General features: G+C 38.6%; 1 protein-coding gene across 1 annotated transcript in view; it reads left to right on the top strand.

Moving 5' to 3' along the window:
- Positions 1-11,650, top strand: part of sema5a (sema domain, seven thrombospondin repeats (type 1 and type 1-like), transmembrane domain (TM) and short cytoplasmic domain, (semaphorin) 5A) — a 133,435-nt gene extending 121,785 nt beyond the window's left edge. Inside the window, exons 18-22 of the mRNA XM_084398967.1 lie at positions 1,675-1,845; positions 4,324-4,479; positions 5,247-5,291; positions 6,899-7,110; positions 10,411-11,650. Coding sequence (XP_084255093.1) covers positions 1,675-1,845; positions 4,324-4,479; positions 5,247-5,291; positions 6,899-7,110; positions 10,411-10,530 — 704 coding nt within the window. The 3' untranslated portion in view covers positions 10,531-11,650. The remainder of the gene's footprint in view (positions 1-1,674; positions 1,846-4,323; positions 4,480-5,246; positions 5,292-6,898; positions 7,111-10,410) is intronic.
- Positions 11,651-18,054: the final 6,404 nt, after the last annotated feature.

Raw genomic sequence — 18,054 nt, 5'->3', positions numbered from 1 at the left:
AACAGCTTGTAAACAGCAATGTGACACACACACTAGCCTAAATGAAATATGTTCATCATATAAAGCTGTCATGATTCCTGTCTTGTGTTCCTCTTGTCTTGTGTGGACTTCCCTCCTGTTCTGTGCCATGTTTTGTAGTCCTTTGTAGTTTTTCTTGTTGATAAGTTCCTGGTTGTTCCCAGGTGTGTCTTGTTTGCCAATCTCCCCTTGAGTGTATATATATTACCCAAGTATTTCTCATGTACTTTGTCTGGTGTTGTCCTTCTATGGATGTTATGTGTGCGCTTGTTGTCAGTTTTGTTTGCCTTCCTTGCCCGTGTCTGCATTTATCAGTTTTGCCTGGATTTACTTTTATTATGTTTGTCTGAATAAATGTTTGCTGCATCTGGATCCCACTCTTGTTCCTCTGAAACAGCCACCGTTATAAAAGTGATCGTGTCTCTTCTTCACAAGACTTTGATTAAACCAATCGATTCATATAGATTCATTTTACCATACCTTAATGACCTTTTTGGATCCTCTAAGTTTGATTACCTGGAGGGACAGAAAACCTCTCAGGTTTAATTAAAAATATCTTAATTTTTGTTTCATAGATTAACCAAAGTCTTATGGCTTTAGAACGACATGAGGGTGAATAAATGATGACAGAATTTTCATCTGTAGGGTGAACTAACCCTTTAAGACATTTTAATACAAAATTGGATTTGTTGCTTATACTTAATACCATTTAGCATTCAGGTTTTTTTTTTTAATAGCATAGGCATTATACTGTGAAGTATACAGTACTCAGTAAGCTAATGTTCCATACTAAACATAGCCGAAATCTACTCATGTCAGTGACATAAGCTCTCGCCCCTCTTCTACAAACCTGTCAGGGCTAATGCTAATGTAAAATGAGACTCAGTATATGCTTGTTTTCCCTTAATTAGCACCAAGGCAGTGGTAGTGTTTTGTGAGTTGTTCTCTGTTCCCCCAGTTGTCGAGGTTGATGACCCTGAGCTTGGCACTCGCTGAAGAGGGGAGGGAGTGAATTGATGGTTCGTTTAGCCTCATTAATTAGAGCAGGGGTCAGTGTGAGAGCGCCAGGGAGAGGCAGGGCTCCGGAGCAGATTGTGTGAACAGCCTCTCTTTTCATCGTTTCTCAGCACTCTCAGCATCTGGATTTAGCTTGTTTTGACACCATTGTAGTGATTGTACCAGAGAAGGTGATGTCATTCATTCATATCGTGGTACTAGATGCATAAATGTCCTGGATCTATTTAAATTAAATGGTTCAAAGACACATATAATCATTGTTTCATGATCAAAAACCCCCAGCTAAAACCAGCCTAACATGACTGTCTTGTCTTAGCTGGTTTAAGATGGTCTGTCAGCTTAGGCTATTTCTGCCTGATTATTTTCTACAACTTTCTCACCTTTTTTGACAGGCCAGTGTTCTGTTAACATTGTTTTATATGTAAATGAGCTATGCTATGATTGTGGAATGAGTAACAACCTCACTAAATTGCTGAGCATTGAATGGGTGCTGATATTACAAATATGATGCTTTCTGAATGGCTTGTTTTTGCAGATATTTTCACTATTACTGAAATAAATGTCAGACGCTAGGCCCAGAAATTATTCATGACACGAGTGCTGTAGTAATTTGAGTGTCCTCTTTTCCTTATCTTTCAGTGGATGGGAGCTGGTCGTGCTGGTCACCTTGGTCTAAATGCTCAGTGACATGCGGAGGAGGACACTACATGCGCACACGCACCTGTAACAACCCTCCACCTGCCTACGGAGGTGACATCTGCCTGGGTTTGCATACTGAAGAGGCTCTCTGTAACATCCAACCCTGCCCTGGTACACACACACACTTTATCACGTGCATGAACTCAACCTACGTGAACTCACACACACACATACACACAGTCACACCTTGACTCCAACAGGAAATTACATGGCTTTTTCCGGATAGGAAGCCTTTGTCTTGTACCTGCTTTCCTTTCGTCATGTCTCGTGTCTAAAGCGGTCCGTGGGGGAATGAAAGAAGAGGAAATCAAAATGTCACACATCATAGAAAAGCAAATGGTAAAGCCGAGCTTGCGATACGAAGATTATATGCATAAGCTCACAGCAGGGAGTGCAATAGAGGAGGGTAAGATAAGGCGATTGATGGCGGAGTCAAACCTGCACATTGATCCACGGAAAGGTGAATGGGAGAAGAGAGCTTGTATTCAAATGTCAGTCCATCCATTAGCTAGAAGTGTAGTGAGGTTACGGAGTGACCTTTTATTAGCTGCGTTCAGGTCTATCTGTCACACCATTCATTACACGCTCGCGTGTAGCTGTACAGTGCAAGTCGGGAGACGGGGGACGGGATAAATGAGGGGAATGCTAATCAGAAGTGTGGAAGTTCTCCTAAGCTGAATTTCAACCTTTTTATGCTCCAATGTATGGATTTGGGCCAAATAGATAATCAGTTCTCTTGTACGATAACCACATGACTCAATTTTAAGCCTTTCCTGCTAGAAATTTTTTTGTCTGGGGCCAAATTTACTTAACAGGGCAAATTTGCGTGCTTCTGCAATCTAATGCCGGATTCAGACTGTCTGATATCAGCCTGAGTTTGCCACGATCCGTTTGACGTAGGGTGTTGTGGTGATTCGTAAACGACAATGGCCGTCGGGACGCATCTCAAATAATGTGTCTTAGTGGACAACAACCGACGCCACATCTGCGACGCTTCACGACAGAAAGACTAGCATGTTTCATTTTCCACCAATAGAGCCAAGAAGCTCTTCCGTATATCAAACATGGCGAAATGAAAGATAGATGATTGTATCGGTGCTGCTAGGTGGAATTATACAATGGAGGAAAGGTTCGTGGAGCTATGGCAACAATACTCCTACCTATATGATGTTTCATTGAGGGACTACCACAACAGAGTAAAAAAACATAAATTACAGTCTTGTGAAGTCAGTCACTAGTTCCGCCTTCTTGATGACATCACACGTCTAGACGGCTAGCGATGATTGGTCGGGAAGCAACGTGTAGTCTGACATGTTTCTTGTCCACGACAAGACAAGAATTTAGGAGTCAAAATTGCATAATCTGACACAGTGACTGTCGTAACAGACAAAAAAAATGTGTGTAGCCTGAAGCCGGCATAATAGAAGCGCTTGATGTGAGTGGAAAGTTTTGTGGGTGATCTACTGAAAATGCATAAATTCATTGTCATGTCAGGCGCAAAATCAGACATGCTTTTTGGGTGCGGTAAATAATGGTGCAAATACCACTGATTTGACTACTGCAATCCTTTGTAAATCACCTTACATGATTCATTTAAATACTCCCTGCTCATAAATTTAGCAATCTGACAGGGAAACTCCTACAAATGCATGTGCAAAAAGGTCAGCCACAAAAATAACTGTGCCCATGCCTTTTCGTTGTAGTAAACCTTGACGGTAGTTTTTTAAATAAAGGTTTGTGCTGCTACAGACTGTTAATCTGGCCCCTGGTTTCTTGGTTTTAAGGTCACATTTACCATTGCTCAGCAAAATGTTGTAGACAAAACTTTATATATAAATTATAATAATAAATGTTTCTGGAGCTCCAAATCAGCATATTAGAATTATTTCTGAAGGACCACGTGACACTGAAGACTTTGATTATATTTATATTGTGATAAATTACATTTTAAAATGTAATGCAAAAGTTTCCCACAAATGCACAATGCTATTCACCATTGCACGCACCAAAATGAACAAATGTGGGTTTTGTTAGCTCACCTTATATTACACAACTACACACCTATCCTGTGACAGTTGTAAAGCACAAATAACTGCACAGCACCTCTCTTAAAATCTCAGAAAATGTAGTTCAGTGTTTCATGAACCTTTAAGATGTGCAGGGTTTTGTCACATTTAAGAAAATTGTCACCATTAAAGTCACCTTCTAATTAAAAATGAAGCCAATATATGTCCTGACTTTCTTGATTTACTTTTTCACATTACACATACTTTTTAATTAAAATCACTTTGCCCAATTGTTTTCCTATAAAAACCTTTTTATTTTAAATAGTCAAAATAAATTCAATTCAGTTCACATTTATTTGTATAGCGCTTTTCGCAAAACTCATCATTTCAAAGCAGCTTTACAGAAAATTGTCCACATTACAATTTAGAGACTCTTCAGATGAAGCAAAAATGAAACGAAAATCAATAAATGTCAATCTTAACACATAATTGCTTTGACGATACTAATTAAGATGGGCGCTTCACATTCCGTCCCCTCTACATAACTTTGCATCTGATTTGGACTTTTTGTCATCATTTGCAGAGAGCTGGTCTGATTGGTCCGAATGGTCCCCCTGTGACTCATCGGGGTCTCAAGTTCGCCTTCGACACTGTGACGTCCTGTTTCCCACCGGCAACCAGTGCTCTGGCAACAGCAGTGAAACACGTGCCTGTCTGCCCATCTCCAACTTCATCCCAGGTGGGCACACACACATACACACACCCAAACACTTGCCATATCGACCCCTGGACAAACAAGGATCTTCCCTTATTGACAAGAAGTAATGCGAGACACACCAAACCATTGATTTCTGCAGTGCAAGGATAATTAGCCTCTCATCCCCTGCCTTGTCTAAGTGGCACGATCGAACAAATGCATTACAGTGATATGTTTCATGTAGCATTTGCATTCATACACATACACTCGATACCTGAGATAGTTCTGCTGTGAGAGAGAAGTCCAACCACAAGTTTTACAAACTCAAATATGAGGTAGCAAATTGAAAGAAGGAACATCTTATCTTAATAACTGTACTTCCTGCTCGGATGACAAGGGTCTTGAAAATGATGAGTTATTATGTGATCAACCATTTTGTAGAGATGGAAAAAGCTAAACATATGATCGTCAGGGGAGTTATTACCTCGCTTTCGCTTACATCGTAGCACAGGGAGTGAATTTTTAAGACTATTCTGTAAATCTTGTGTAAATATTGTCTGCCCTGCAGAGTCCTTGTATCTTTCACAGAGTAACATTCCATTACAGCTCATTAGAAAAGTTTTATACCTCATTACTTCCATTACTGATCATAAAAATGTGTCGCAGGTGCCACTTCCCTTATTCAGCTCTTTGAATTTCACGATAATGGGTTGAGTTTGGAATTTGCTTGCTATAATGTTCAACTTCTAAAGATCTCATTTATCAGCCTGACGGATTCATTTCCCATCTCCCTTGATTTTTTTTCTCAGAAACGTCTGTTGCACGTTCAAGTCAGGAGGAAAGATGGTGTGGAGGTAAGCAGTGTATGCAGACTCATAAGTAGTGTATAAGCAGCCTTGTTATCACTCTGCTGGGGTTTGACTGTACATTATCCCATTTAATACACTATAAATATATGGACATGAAATATTGATTTAAGTTAGCAAAGCTTAGCTTAGATCAGCTGAAAGCTTCCGCTAATAAAAAGCCATTTTTTGTGGATTTTCTTTTTCTTTTTTGAAAGATATAAATACTTTTCTTCAGCAGGTTATGACATTTATCATGTTACAAAAGATTTCTATTTCAAATAAATGCTGTTCTTTTGAACTTTGGGTATCACAAATATATAAATAAATCACAAAAGAAAATTAAACAGTTTTCAACATTGATAATAATAAATGTTTTTTGAGCTCCAAATCAGCATATTAGAATGATTTCTGAAGGATCATGTGACACTGAAGACTTTGATTATATTTATATTGTGATAAATTACATTTTAAAATGTATTAAATACAGTTTTTGTGATTGTAATAATATTTCACAATATGACTTGTTTTTACTGTCAAATAAAAGCAGCCTTGGTGAGACTTCTTTCTAAAAACATAGTGAACAGTAGTGTATATTAAAATGAAAGAAGCAGTGATGTTTCCATGAACAGAAGTGAAACATAAGGTTCAATGTTTATTATACAAAAACATCTGACTGCTCACTGTCACAGTTGACCAATCAGAATCCAGTATTCCAGAGAACATAATTCTAGCTGCAATTCATCCAGTGTGCAGCAAATATGATGTTCAACACACTGATTGCAGAGACAATGTGACTCAGTGCTTTTTTGGGAACCATTAAACAAATGCACTTTTGGAATGGTTTGTAATAGTCCCATTTATAGCAATTATTGGCTGTTCATGCAGATTCACAGGGCAACATTACTGACTGTAATTTACTATAATGTTTAATTGGCTCAGGTAATGGATGATTGATATCAACTTGGCTTTTTTCACCAGCAGCCATATCACCCTGTAGCCCAAGACTGGTTGCCCACTGAAGCTAAGCAGGGCTGAGCCTGGTTAGTACCTGGATGGGAGACCTCCTGAGAAAACCAGGTTGCTGCTGGAAGAGGTGTTAGTGAGGCCAGCAGGGGGTGCTCACCCTGTGGTCTGTGTGGGTCCTAATGCCCCAGTATAGTGACGGGGACACTATACTGCCAAAAGAGCACCGTCCTTCGGATGAGACGTTAAACCGAGGTCCTGACTCTCTGTGGTCATTAAAAATCCCAGGATGTCCTTCGAAAAAGAGTAGGGGTGTAACCCCGGCATCCTGGCCAAATTTGCCCCTTGGCCTCTGTCCATCATGGCCTCCTAATCATCCCCATACACTGATTGGCTTCATCACTGTCTCCTCTCCACCAGTAAGCTGGTGTGTGGTGGGCGTTCTGGCGCAATATGGATGCTGCACATTGGTGGTGGTCGAGGAGATTCCCCCATTTATGTAAAGTGCTTTGAGGTCTCAGAAAAAGCGCAATATAAATGTAACGAATTATTATTATTATTATTAATTATTTAGGATCAGTGCTTGAATCCACAGCCATCTTGCTTGCGTCAGATCATTTAGCCATTAACTGTTTTGCTTCTCTTGCCAGACTTCAACGTGTTCCACATGATCGCCGTGGGCCTGAGCAGCTCTATACTCGGCTGTCTGGTGACCCTACTGGTGTACACTTACTGTCAGAGATACCAGCAGCAGTCCCATGATGCCACAGTCATCCATCCCATCTCTGCCGCCCCCCTCAACACCAGCATCACCAACCACATCAACAAACTGGACAAGTACGACTCAGTTGAAGCCATTAAGGTGGGTGTTATTCACTCATACTATCCGGAAATGTTGTTCATTTCTAGAGATAAGACGATGGATCCAGTATGTGGTCTGTATGTGTGAGTGTGTGCGACTCTGTCTTGCGTCTAAATCAATTCATGCATTCATACACTGCTTTCTCATAAGTAATCTGAAAAGTTTTGATTCAGTTTGTGTACTCAGTGTTTGTGTAAGATTGTCTCAAATGAAATCAGAAACCAATATGCAGCTCATGTCAGTAGTTCTCTGAGAATGTTATTGTTGTTAGTAGGCTACTCTAACCCTGAAATATTGTTTTTTCTTTGGGTACTCTTTTCTTAAATTTAGGGTTATTACATAATGCATTATGCAACACACTGAGATTTAGACACATGGATAATGTTTTCATAAGCACAGCAAAAATAAAGCTCACCATCATTTTTCACATTTAGTCAGAAGGACAGTTAATGCTTCATTAGACTTGAATACAAGACTCATGACTAATTATAGAAAGTGCTCTTCAGTTATTGCTTGTTCAGACACTTCTGTGAAGTTGCATATTTCATAAGATGAATATATTGCAATAGAATAGCATCATTTACACAATATCCCGAGCCCAGAGGGGTAATATAGCAAATTACTTCTTTTTTTTACTGTCCTGAGACTGTAGAAAGTCACCAGCTCAGCTTCATCTCTACTGATGACAAGAATGAATGAAACTTCAAGGCTACACAATATTATTGTCATGCACAACTTACTTGTCGTATTGTTTTTCTCTTCTTCTGAATGCTGTCAGTTTGTTACTGTAAGTATGGAATATATTTTCCCATACAGGATCTTTAAAGGCTACATGACATTAAAATTGCCCTTATTTACTTTCTTAATACATGTTACTGTGCATGATTCATCAATATGTTATTCCAAAGAAAAAACGTCTTTATAATATTTCATCAAGATGATTTGAAAATACTTCTGAGAAATGGCTAACGCCACCTAGACCATGTTAAAAATTGAAAATAATGTTAACTAATAGCCAAAAAGCTGGTTTGATGGATGGTCAAGGAAAAGCTTTCAATGGATGGATAAAAAATTCTAAGAGAATGATGAGAGTAAATGATGACAACATTTTCTTTTTTGGATGAACTATTCTTTTATGTAATAAAAGGTTACTTTAGTAATAGGAAATAGCAATACATTTACCAACGTCATGATGCTTTTAACTGTTTCCCTGCCATTGACAGAAATTTTCGTCATTTGTGAGAAAACGCCGGCTTTCCGTATGTTCACTGTTATACGTTAGGGGGCGCTATTATAGATCTTCTGAAAGAGTACTGAATCTCCTGATCAAAATACAGGCCGAAAAGCAGCAGAAACAAACAATATCATATGTAAGCAGATAAAACATGTAAAATAACGCGTTCATCATCATTAAACAGCATATAAATCAAAACTGCCTAATGGATGAAATGTCAACCCAGGACGAGATATAGGGATTTATGTTTTGATCGTTCTGAATCCGATCTGGATGTAGTCTTTTTGCTCAAAATGTTGCTTTTTTTTTTATTAAACTTATCCATATTCAAAAAATTTGTTCAAAAGCAGTTCTTTCGTATGACATATTGCATGTTCAGATATTCATACAACAAAATATTCTGGGAGCCAGAATTTTGTGAAAATGATCAAAAATGCAGGCGGTGGCTGGCAACATTTTTCCAAAACGCTGGCGGGGAAAGAGTTAAGAGTGAGTTTAAAAGTTTTCGTGTTTTTGGAGCTAAATAGACCATTCTGGTATGAAACAGCATTACTCCTGTCATGGTAATCACTGTTTCACATTGAAATTTGTCACATTAAGGAAGTCAAATGGGTTGCGAGGGCCGTTTCATGTTGACTTTAATGATAGCTTCACAAAAAAATACCATAAACGACAGTGCAGGCCTTCTTTCCGCCTCCTGCTGCCCTGAGGATGATTGTGCTCCATTCCTCTTTTCAGCCTGACGTTTCCGTTCTCTTGCCTTTGGACGAGCACCACATTTGCCAGCCTTTGTCTTCTAACACTGGTGTAGCGCGAGGCCTGGAGATTTTCTACTAACTCTTGACCGGCATTACCATCCTCTCCTCTGACCCTCAGACCTCTCGCGAATCCCTTCTCCTTCCCCTGACCCTCGTGTACGTGGCAGGTGTGCTCGCCCATTCGTTCTGTCTGCATACGTCACCAGCATTTCCCATCATCCCACAGAGCAGATACTCAGGCTTGTGAGAAGGCAGTGTAATTTTGGTGTCGTGATTATGGCTGTCTACTACCATTTTGTTGCATGCGTTTTTTTCCCCCCATCTCTTTTATTCTCTACCTTGTAAATCGGATTAGTCTTTTCTTCTAAATTATTATTTTGCTTGCTTGTTATTGCCACCCCGCTGAGCTCGGTTTTAGTTACAGCTTTGTAACATTTGCTTTTAATTGTTCTCTAATTAGGCTATGTAGGAGACTTTGTGGTTTAACAAAAGACTGAATACATATCTTTTCATCATTATCTTTAAATATTTTTTTGTATTTTGTTATTTTAATAACCATTTGAAAAGAAACCTCTTATTCATATTTTTTTATATTTGTTTTCAATTTAATCTTGTAATATTTATGAACCTTGTCAGCTTACAGAAAGTTGTTTTTCTTTATTTCATTTATCAAAACAAGTTTTTTTTTTTTTTTTGCACATATTTTATTTTATATTTAACCTTTTAATATAAAACCTTGTCACCTTAAGTCACTTTTCTATTTTATACATTAAAACTGTTGTCTTTTAAAAACTGAATAAACCAAAAAATGAAATTTCAGTCATTTTAAATGCTTATCTAATAAAAACTATTGTGTTTAAAAATTGTCTTCTTTAAATTGCTGATACAGAGCTACATTGAACCCATGTTGAGCATATGGGTGGCAGAAACAGCAAAAATCCATTTCTGGTTTTGTAAAAAAAATGTTTGTTCACTCAACCATTTCCATGTTGTCTTGATGCTGTGACGTTTTTACTGCTCTTATTTTTCTGTGAATGATACTAACTTCCTTGGCCGATATTTCCAGTTAGTAATATATAGTCAGCCAAGTGGATCAGTCTTTTGTTAAACCCTTTTCATGGTTTGACCATCATTCCGTCTCAAAGCAAGATTTCTTTTGAATATTTCAAGTGATTTGTGATTTGATTTCTTCTTTGCCTAGATCCACAACCCAATTCAGTCTGACTTTTCATCCATGCAAAAAAAAAAAAAAAAAAAAAACCTTTCTGTTATCTCTGTTACTGAAACACCTTTTTCTTTCGTTCACAGGCTTTCAATAAGAATAACTTGATCCTGGAGGAAAGAAATAAGTATTTCAACCCTCAGCTAGCAGGAAAAACATATACCAACGCATACTTCACCGACGTCAACACATATGACGACTTTTAAAAATGGATCTGTGATTCCAGTCATCTTCCTCACATCACCTTCAGCACCTAGTGATTTTTCTTTGTGGGTTGCCTGGATAAATAAAGACATTTTAACTGGAACCATCATCAAATGTCAATAAAGCTGTACAGAACCATTTTCAGAGTTAACAAGGACATCATGCTCTCCAATTGTGTGGACATCACTAAATGAAATTGAACAATGATGAACAAATAAAGCAGGCGATTTGATTCAACCGTGACGCCGATAAACTCTCGCTGCAGAGATGGCACGTGGACGATTGCATGATTCTCATTTAATGTGTTTTTCTTTATCGTTGCTTTTTGCATGGTTGGTCGCATTCCAGTGTTTGTGGGCGGGGCCTGTGTCCTAAATGGGTGGAGCCTTCTCGGACTGCTTTGTCTCCTGTGCCGAATCAGAAGCCCCTGTGCCTCACTGAGGACCTACGGTGGTCTCCAGTGCATCTGCCTGCCCTAAAATGGGGTTTTGCAACACACCATCCATATGTAGATACCAAGGTGTCTGAAAAATGTGTTCATGTATCTCTCATTATAGGAGCACTTGTTAGTTGAGCGCTTAGCAGTGGTGGGAATCTACGTGTGTTTGTTGTACAATACACTTTTCATGACACATATGTCAGTGTAGCTTTTAAAAATGAGTCTATTCTGAAAAAAAGTATTTTAAAGTAACCCTGTTCAGTCACCAAAACAAGACATGAATTGTCATATTATTAACATTTGTCTTTGTGGTGTAAGGTCTGCAAAAAAGAGAGAATGTGAAACATTACAGGACCTTTTTATGTACAACATTGAACATTTGAATATTATCAACATGTTTCTATTTGTTTAGATGTTTAGTGGTTCAAGATTTCATGAGGAAATGAGTATTATCTGTAAAAAAAAAAGCAAAAAAAAAAAAAGCTTTCAGCACAAAAACTGCTTTTTCAGCTCTATTTTCTTTCATTTTTAAAATATTTCAATGAATTTACTTATAACTTAACCATCCATCAATCATGGAGATGTGCTTGGGAATACACTTTTTCAATTTCTACTAATTCTTTTCTACTTGTAAAACTTTGTTTGCTTGTTTTATGTGCATAAATTAAAATTGCTTCATATAAGTCACTGTGTTCGATCAGTGAAATGTTACATGAGTTGTTGCTTCAATTCACATATTTAGTCAGCCCAGCTTTGGTTGGGAACCATGCTTGTGGCCACAATGTTAAAGGATATTCACACAATCACATAGATTTCGCGACACTTTCAAAGTGAAATTTCCAGTGTGTGGAGCTAAAAACACGTTCTATTTTCTCTAAAACAGATGAACGTGCGTGTGGCAACGTTTTATTACGTTGGTTGTAGGCCTACATACTGTATCACCGCAGTTTTGAAATTAAATGCATGCGAGTAGCGTTAATAGGTTAATGCTCTATCACGTTTGAAATTAAAGGGATACTCCACTTTTTTTGGAAATAGGCTCATTTTACAACTCCCCCAGAGTTAAACAGTTGAGTTTTAATATTTTCGAATCCATTCAGCCGATCTCCGGGTCTGGCGGTACCACTTTTAGCATAGCTTAGCATAGATCATTGAATCGGACAAGACCATTAGCATCTCTCTCAAAAAAATGACCAAAGAGTTTCGATATTTTTCCTATTTAAAACTTGACTCTTCTGTAGTTACATCATGTACTAAGCCGACGGAAAATTAAAAGTTGCGATTTTCTAGGCTGATATGGCTAGGAACTATACTCTCATTCCTGCGTAATAATCAAGAAACTTTGCTGCCGTACCATGAGTGCAGCAGGCGTAATGATATGATGCAACGCCTGAAAATAGGTTAGTCTAATAGGTTAGACAAACTTAGTCCCGGTCACGTTGGAAGTTACCGAGCCGGGGACTATTTTCAGGCACTGCGTCATATCATTACGCCTGCTGCACCCATGGTACTTTTCATTTTCCGTCTTGTCCGATTCAATGATCTATGCTAAGCTATGCTAAAAGTGCTACCGCCAGACCCGGAGTTCGGCTGAATGGATTCGAAAACGGTAAAACTCAACTGTTTAACTCTGTGGGAGTTGTAAAATGAGCCTATTTCCAAAAAAAAGTGGAGTATCCCTTTAACATAGGCCTACTGGTCCCCTACGTCAGTGGTTCCCAATTCCAGTCCCCGTGACCCACTGCTCTGCACATTTTGTATGTCTCCCTTATTTAACACACCTGAACCAGATCATCAGCTCATTAGGAGAGACTCCATGAACTGAACTGAGTGTGTCAGATAAGAGAGACCTACAAAATGTGCAGAGCAGTGGGTCACGAGGACTGGAATTGGGAACCACTGCCCTACGTGATGGCTAATTTCGCTGGTACTTGTAACTAAGTGACAATAAAGGCTACTACTACTACTACTACTAACAGATAGTGAGATTTATTTATTTTATTTTTTTAATTAGCAATTAACCATACCGTTTTAGCTCCCTGTGTGAGCCCTTGTGGAGTGTTATGTCATGTTTCACGGACCTCAGCTCTCCGCATCGAAACTGCAACGCTGTATCAGGTGAGCTAATCGAGTAACTCTGACAAGATGGTCATAGATGGAGCTGATTAAGTGATGAATCAAAATGTATTAGTTTACAAATCATGCACTTTGCTAAAAGTGTTTTGTAGATAGTGCAATGAACCGCTTGAAAATACGATCTTTATTAATCTGCCACATCTGTAACCAGGGCTCTGAACCTGTTCAAGGAACAAAAACGAAATCAAGTTGAATTACATTTACACTGTTCTGACCACTAGGAGTCCCCGTGGAGACGGGTGTCGGATTGTTTCGAAGTCTCGACACACATCATACACGAAGCCTCGATCTGCCACCACGAATTTAGGTCGAATTACAAACAGCGTTGCACCCTTGAAGGGAAGGGGATGCAATTTTTAGGAAAGTAAACAACTGAATCTCTTCACGAAGGGCACAAGTGCGTTAGCGAAGGGATAAGGGGACATGAGATGGTCACTTCAAGGAAGTAATTTAATTGTTTATGGTCATGTGACCCAGGGTGGCAAATCCTCACGATTCATTTTAAATGTAGGCCTAGATATGGCGGAAGAGTTGGAGTTAACTTAATAAATAGAATAATTCAGGTTGTTTTGTTGTGATATATAGACACATTTTCATCATGTAGGCTAAATCATATTTAGTTTTATCAATAGTTTTATCAATCAATTTATTCATAGGTAAAAAAAAATGTAATGCTTATCACATGATCTTATAGCTTATTAAAGTTAAGAGCAGATCGGGAACACGCACACATGAAGCATAGCCTATTTTAAAAACGTCATTATAAAGTACACTTATTTGTATTATATTAACAGCAATAATAAGATATTTCTGTTGTCGCCACCTAGTTTTGTCGTGGTAACATTCCATGTGAAGTTAGAGTAAGGAAATCTGTTTATGCCTTCGCCAAGTGCGTTCCAAACGTCTCCAAAGTGCCAGCTCTATCCAAAGTCCTCACTTCCAGGGCTCTGCCCTTCGGAGTGTGTAGGGCATAGGGATGGTCACTTCCGATTTGAGTTTGATATTTCAATTTGGTAGTCAACCAATCACACCGACAGACACTTCATCAGTGATTGGCCTGATCAGTCAGAGTCTGTTGGCCTCTGTCGGTGCTTGTTTTTGACTATATGCTGAATCATAATTAGAATGTCTGATAAGTGATACGCTGTAATCTAGTGACTGTATCTGTCGGTGCCGTGTGAATTGGCCTTATGAGGATTCACTGGAGTTAGGAGGTTTATCCCAAACTCTTTTTAAAGTTCTATTAAAGCTATTGTATTACGTATTGAAAAAAAAAGAAAAAAAAAAGGTCTGTGACCATAATTTGTGTGAAAAGGAATAAAAGTTAATGGTGTTTTATTGCCTTAGTGTTCATTTCAGTGGATAGGCAGTGTATAGGCTACGTTTTTGGAGTTTTGCAAAAACGTAGGTAGAGGCATGGTTTTCCAGTGAGTCTATGCTGCTCTAATTGGGCATAAACACCACAGTAGCTGCATGCCTTTTTTTTGAGGAGATACATGTTTGTGTGAATTAGAGGTGTTGAAATCACAGGTTCCCCTGAGGATTAATCACAGTTTACTCTGACTCATGGTTGCGTAACGCACTAGTCTGGTCCTGCAGGCTCTTAGGGTGTTTTGGTAAATATGTACTATTCATTTGTTAATAACGGCATGCCTGAATTACTTCATTTAAGACTTTTCTAGTCTGTAAACATGGTCTGAAATGACTAATGTGTCTCTCTGACCCAGCGCTCACCTCATATTGACATGAGGCTTGATGTAAAGCCACCTGGTTCGACAAACCACCCACACGAAACACAAATTGGCCTGGTTTCACAGACAGGGCTTAGATTAAACTCAAAGGTTATCTCTGCTTTAAGATGCTAGGTGTTTTACTTGAAATAATGTCTATGTCATCACAAATTGTAACATAGCAGGAGCTGAAGAGATGGCAGGCATAGTGGATCTAAATATAATGGGGATTTTATTTAAATAACAAACAAACATAAACTGAACCAATAACAAAAGAGCACAGGGAACCATGATGCATACCATCTACATCGACAACAAACATCCACTGACAAGGAACAAGGGAAACTCAACACAAGGGCTACAAGCTAACAAGACACACCTGGGAGGCTGGGAACATCAGTCTAATCATTTACATTACATTACATTTATTCATTTAGCTGACGCTTTTATCCAAAGCGACTTACAATTGCTATATATGTCAGAGGTCGCACGCCTCTGGAGCAACTAGGGGTTAAGTGTCTTGCTCAGGGACACATTGGTGTCTCACAGTGGATTCGAACCCGGGTCTCTCACACCAAAGGCATGTGTCTTATCCATTGCGCCACACCACCCCTAATCAACAAACAAACTACAAATGTGGGATTAGAAACAGGAAATACAGCAAAACTCCTGACAAGACATGGGAAACATATAACACGTATGTCTTTATATTCAACTGGCACAGGGTTACCAAAACTACTTTCTAACACTTACAATTTGTCTACCTGCATGTCATGTGACCATTAACCGTCATCAGAAAACCGTGACCATGCGAATGTCTTCTTCATTTTTTTTAAATATTAAATTCAATTCTCAGGGGTTCAAATCAAAGGGGGTCTGCAAAGATGCACTGACAAAAACATATGATGCAGCATATAATTCACTATTTGGATCATTCCTATGGAGCATTTTCATATTTCATAATGTGTCTTAATACATTGGACAAAGTATTAAACTCACAATTTTTACCAGAGGAAATAATTAAAGTCACGTCCTTTGTGACATCATCCTCCATGAAGTGACGTTCTAAATCTGTTTTTTTTTCTTTTCTAAATGTCAATTTTAAAAGACGATTAAAAAATCTAAAAATTAACTTGTTAAAACTCTTTTACTTTAACTTTTTTTAGGCTGTTAGGCATCTTTTAAAGTATACCATTGTGTAAATAACAGTTATAATAAAAAGTTATAATAAAGTAAGTTCCTGATCATGACCAGAGCATATTTCTGAAAGCATGTTTTACAACAAGCTTGTTAATTAAGAAAAAAATTACAGAGCTGCATGTTTGAGTCTTGATTATTTCTGAAATGCTATAAAGAAGATTGTTGAATGTTAAAATATATTTTTTTACATTTAACTTGTTACAGCACAAGCAGTGAAAATCTGATTTGAATGCATTGAGCGGCTGTTGAAATCAATGCTGGTGCTCAGCTAAAAGCACTGTAGCCTGTGGGGGAATCATTACATTCAGATACGGACACTGCTTCAGTCAATGACTGCCTTACCACCGCTCTCAGCAGTGTTGCCAAGTCCACGGTTTTCCTGCAGAATTGGGCTAGTTTTACAATTGCCACGGGTAGTTTTTCTAGTCAGCGGGTTTGAAGCAATTGGGAAGGTTTTTATTGTGCAGACCTAGCAACCCTGGCTCTCAGCCTGAGTTAGGCTTATTAATGCTAAAGCATTTCACATTACAAAAACAATCACTAAAATATAGCTGCAAGCCGCCATTATCGGGGCCAAGCGCAAAGAAGACGATAAGACATGCCAACATGGCTGGGAGTGTCAGACCAACTGCAGCAAGGAGCAATTAAAGACATTTAAAGATGAATTCAGGCAAAATGGCTGAAAAAATCATACACATTAAACTAAAAATATGATTTAATGGATTTTCACTTTCGACCAATAGGTGGTGTAGTTACAAAATTGATGTGATGTGATCAGAGTCTGGTGACAATGACAAACCTTAAGGCCCTGTTTACACGAGAACGCTCGCGGGTGAAAACATACAAATATTTGATCAGATGTGCCTTTCGTTTAGACGGCAACGGCGTTTTTGGGGCTTAAAACCACAACAAAGTGAAACCACCCTCCAGAGTGGAAATCTTAAAAACGCTCCACCGTTCCCATCTAAAGGGTAAAAACGCAAAAGTCTGTAGTAGAAGGAAGTTTGTACGCAGGCGCACAGACTTGGTGTTGTTGTGTGGCAAGCCGCCTGGAGTGCATACTACATCGAATTTCACACACTTTTGCATCACCATATGCACGCAGATCCCCCCCCCCATAACGCTCGTCTAAACGCAGAATAAAAGGTGATAACGCAACGCCACTTTTGATCGTTTCCGTGTAAACATAGCCTCAGACCAGTGGCATTACAATAGGCAGATTTATTCAAAAGTTATTAGCATTTTTGGAAATTTTGTTATAACTTTTTCAACACATGGTGGCGCTTCCCTGAAACTTTTTGAGTACCTTCAAGGCATGGTGCCGATGACTCATACCAAGTTTCATAACTATATGCTAATGCGTTCAAAAAGTATAGCATTTTATATCAGTACTGTATTGAAGTCAATGAGAATTTCATGTTTTGTTCTATTATAGCGCCAACAAGAGGCTCAATCCCACTATTTTTATGTGTCCTCAGAGTGAGCCCATACATCTGTGTGTCAATTTTGGTGAAAATATCTCAATTCGCTTCAGAGTTATAGACATTTATATGAAAAAAAAACACGTAAACAATTACTGACACCTGACTTTGATTGGATTTTACTACCCCTTACTATCAATATTTTCGCATTTGGGTAATAGTTTGTAGCCAGCGACCTGAGTTTCCGTTTTTCCTACGGTGGTTTCGTCTTGATCGGTCTAATGGTTTCGAAGATATTGGCAAATGTTTTTTAAGCGTTAAATCACAACGCTACACAAACCGTAAGGCGAAACCTAGCATGTTTGGTATCGTTGGACTCGGCAAGGATTCAGGGGCCTAATGAGATGACTCCCATGAAAATAAGACAACCACACCCAGAGTTATAAGCATTTGAAATTTTATTTTTACCACTAGCGAAACTTCTCAGGCTTCTCGAAACTTCTCAGGCTCCTTCAAGGCATCGTGGTGATGACCCATACCGAGTTTCGTAACAATCCGTTCATGCGTTCATAAAATACAGCATTTTAGCACATAATTCAA

The sequence above is a fragment of the Rutilus rutilus genome (assembly GCF_951802725.1).
Source record: "Rutilus rutilus genome assembly, chromosome: 24".
Taxonomy (NCBI): domain Eukaryota; kingdom Metazoa; phylum Chordata; class Actinopteri; order Cypriniformes; family Leuciscidae; genus Rutilus; species Rutilus rutilus.
This window is presented reverse-complemented; position numbering and strand designations above follow the sequence as displayed.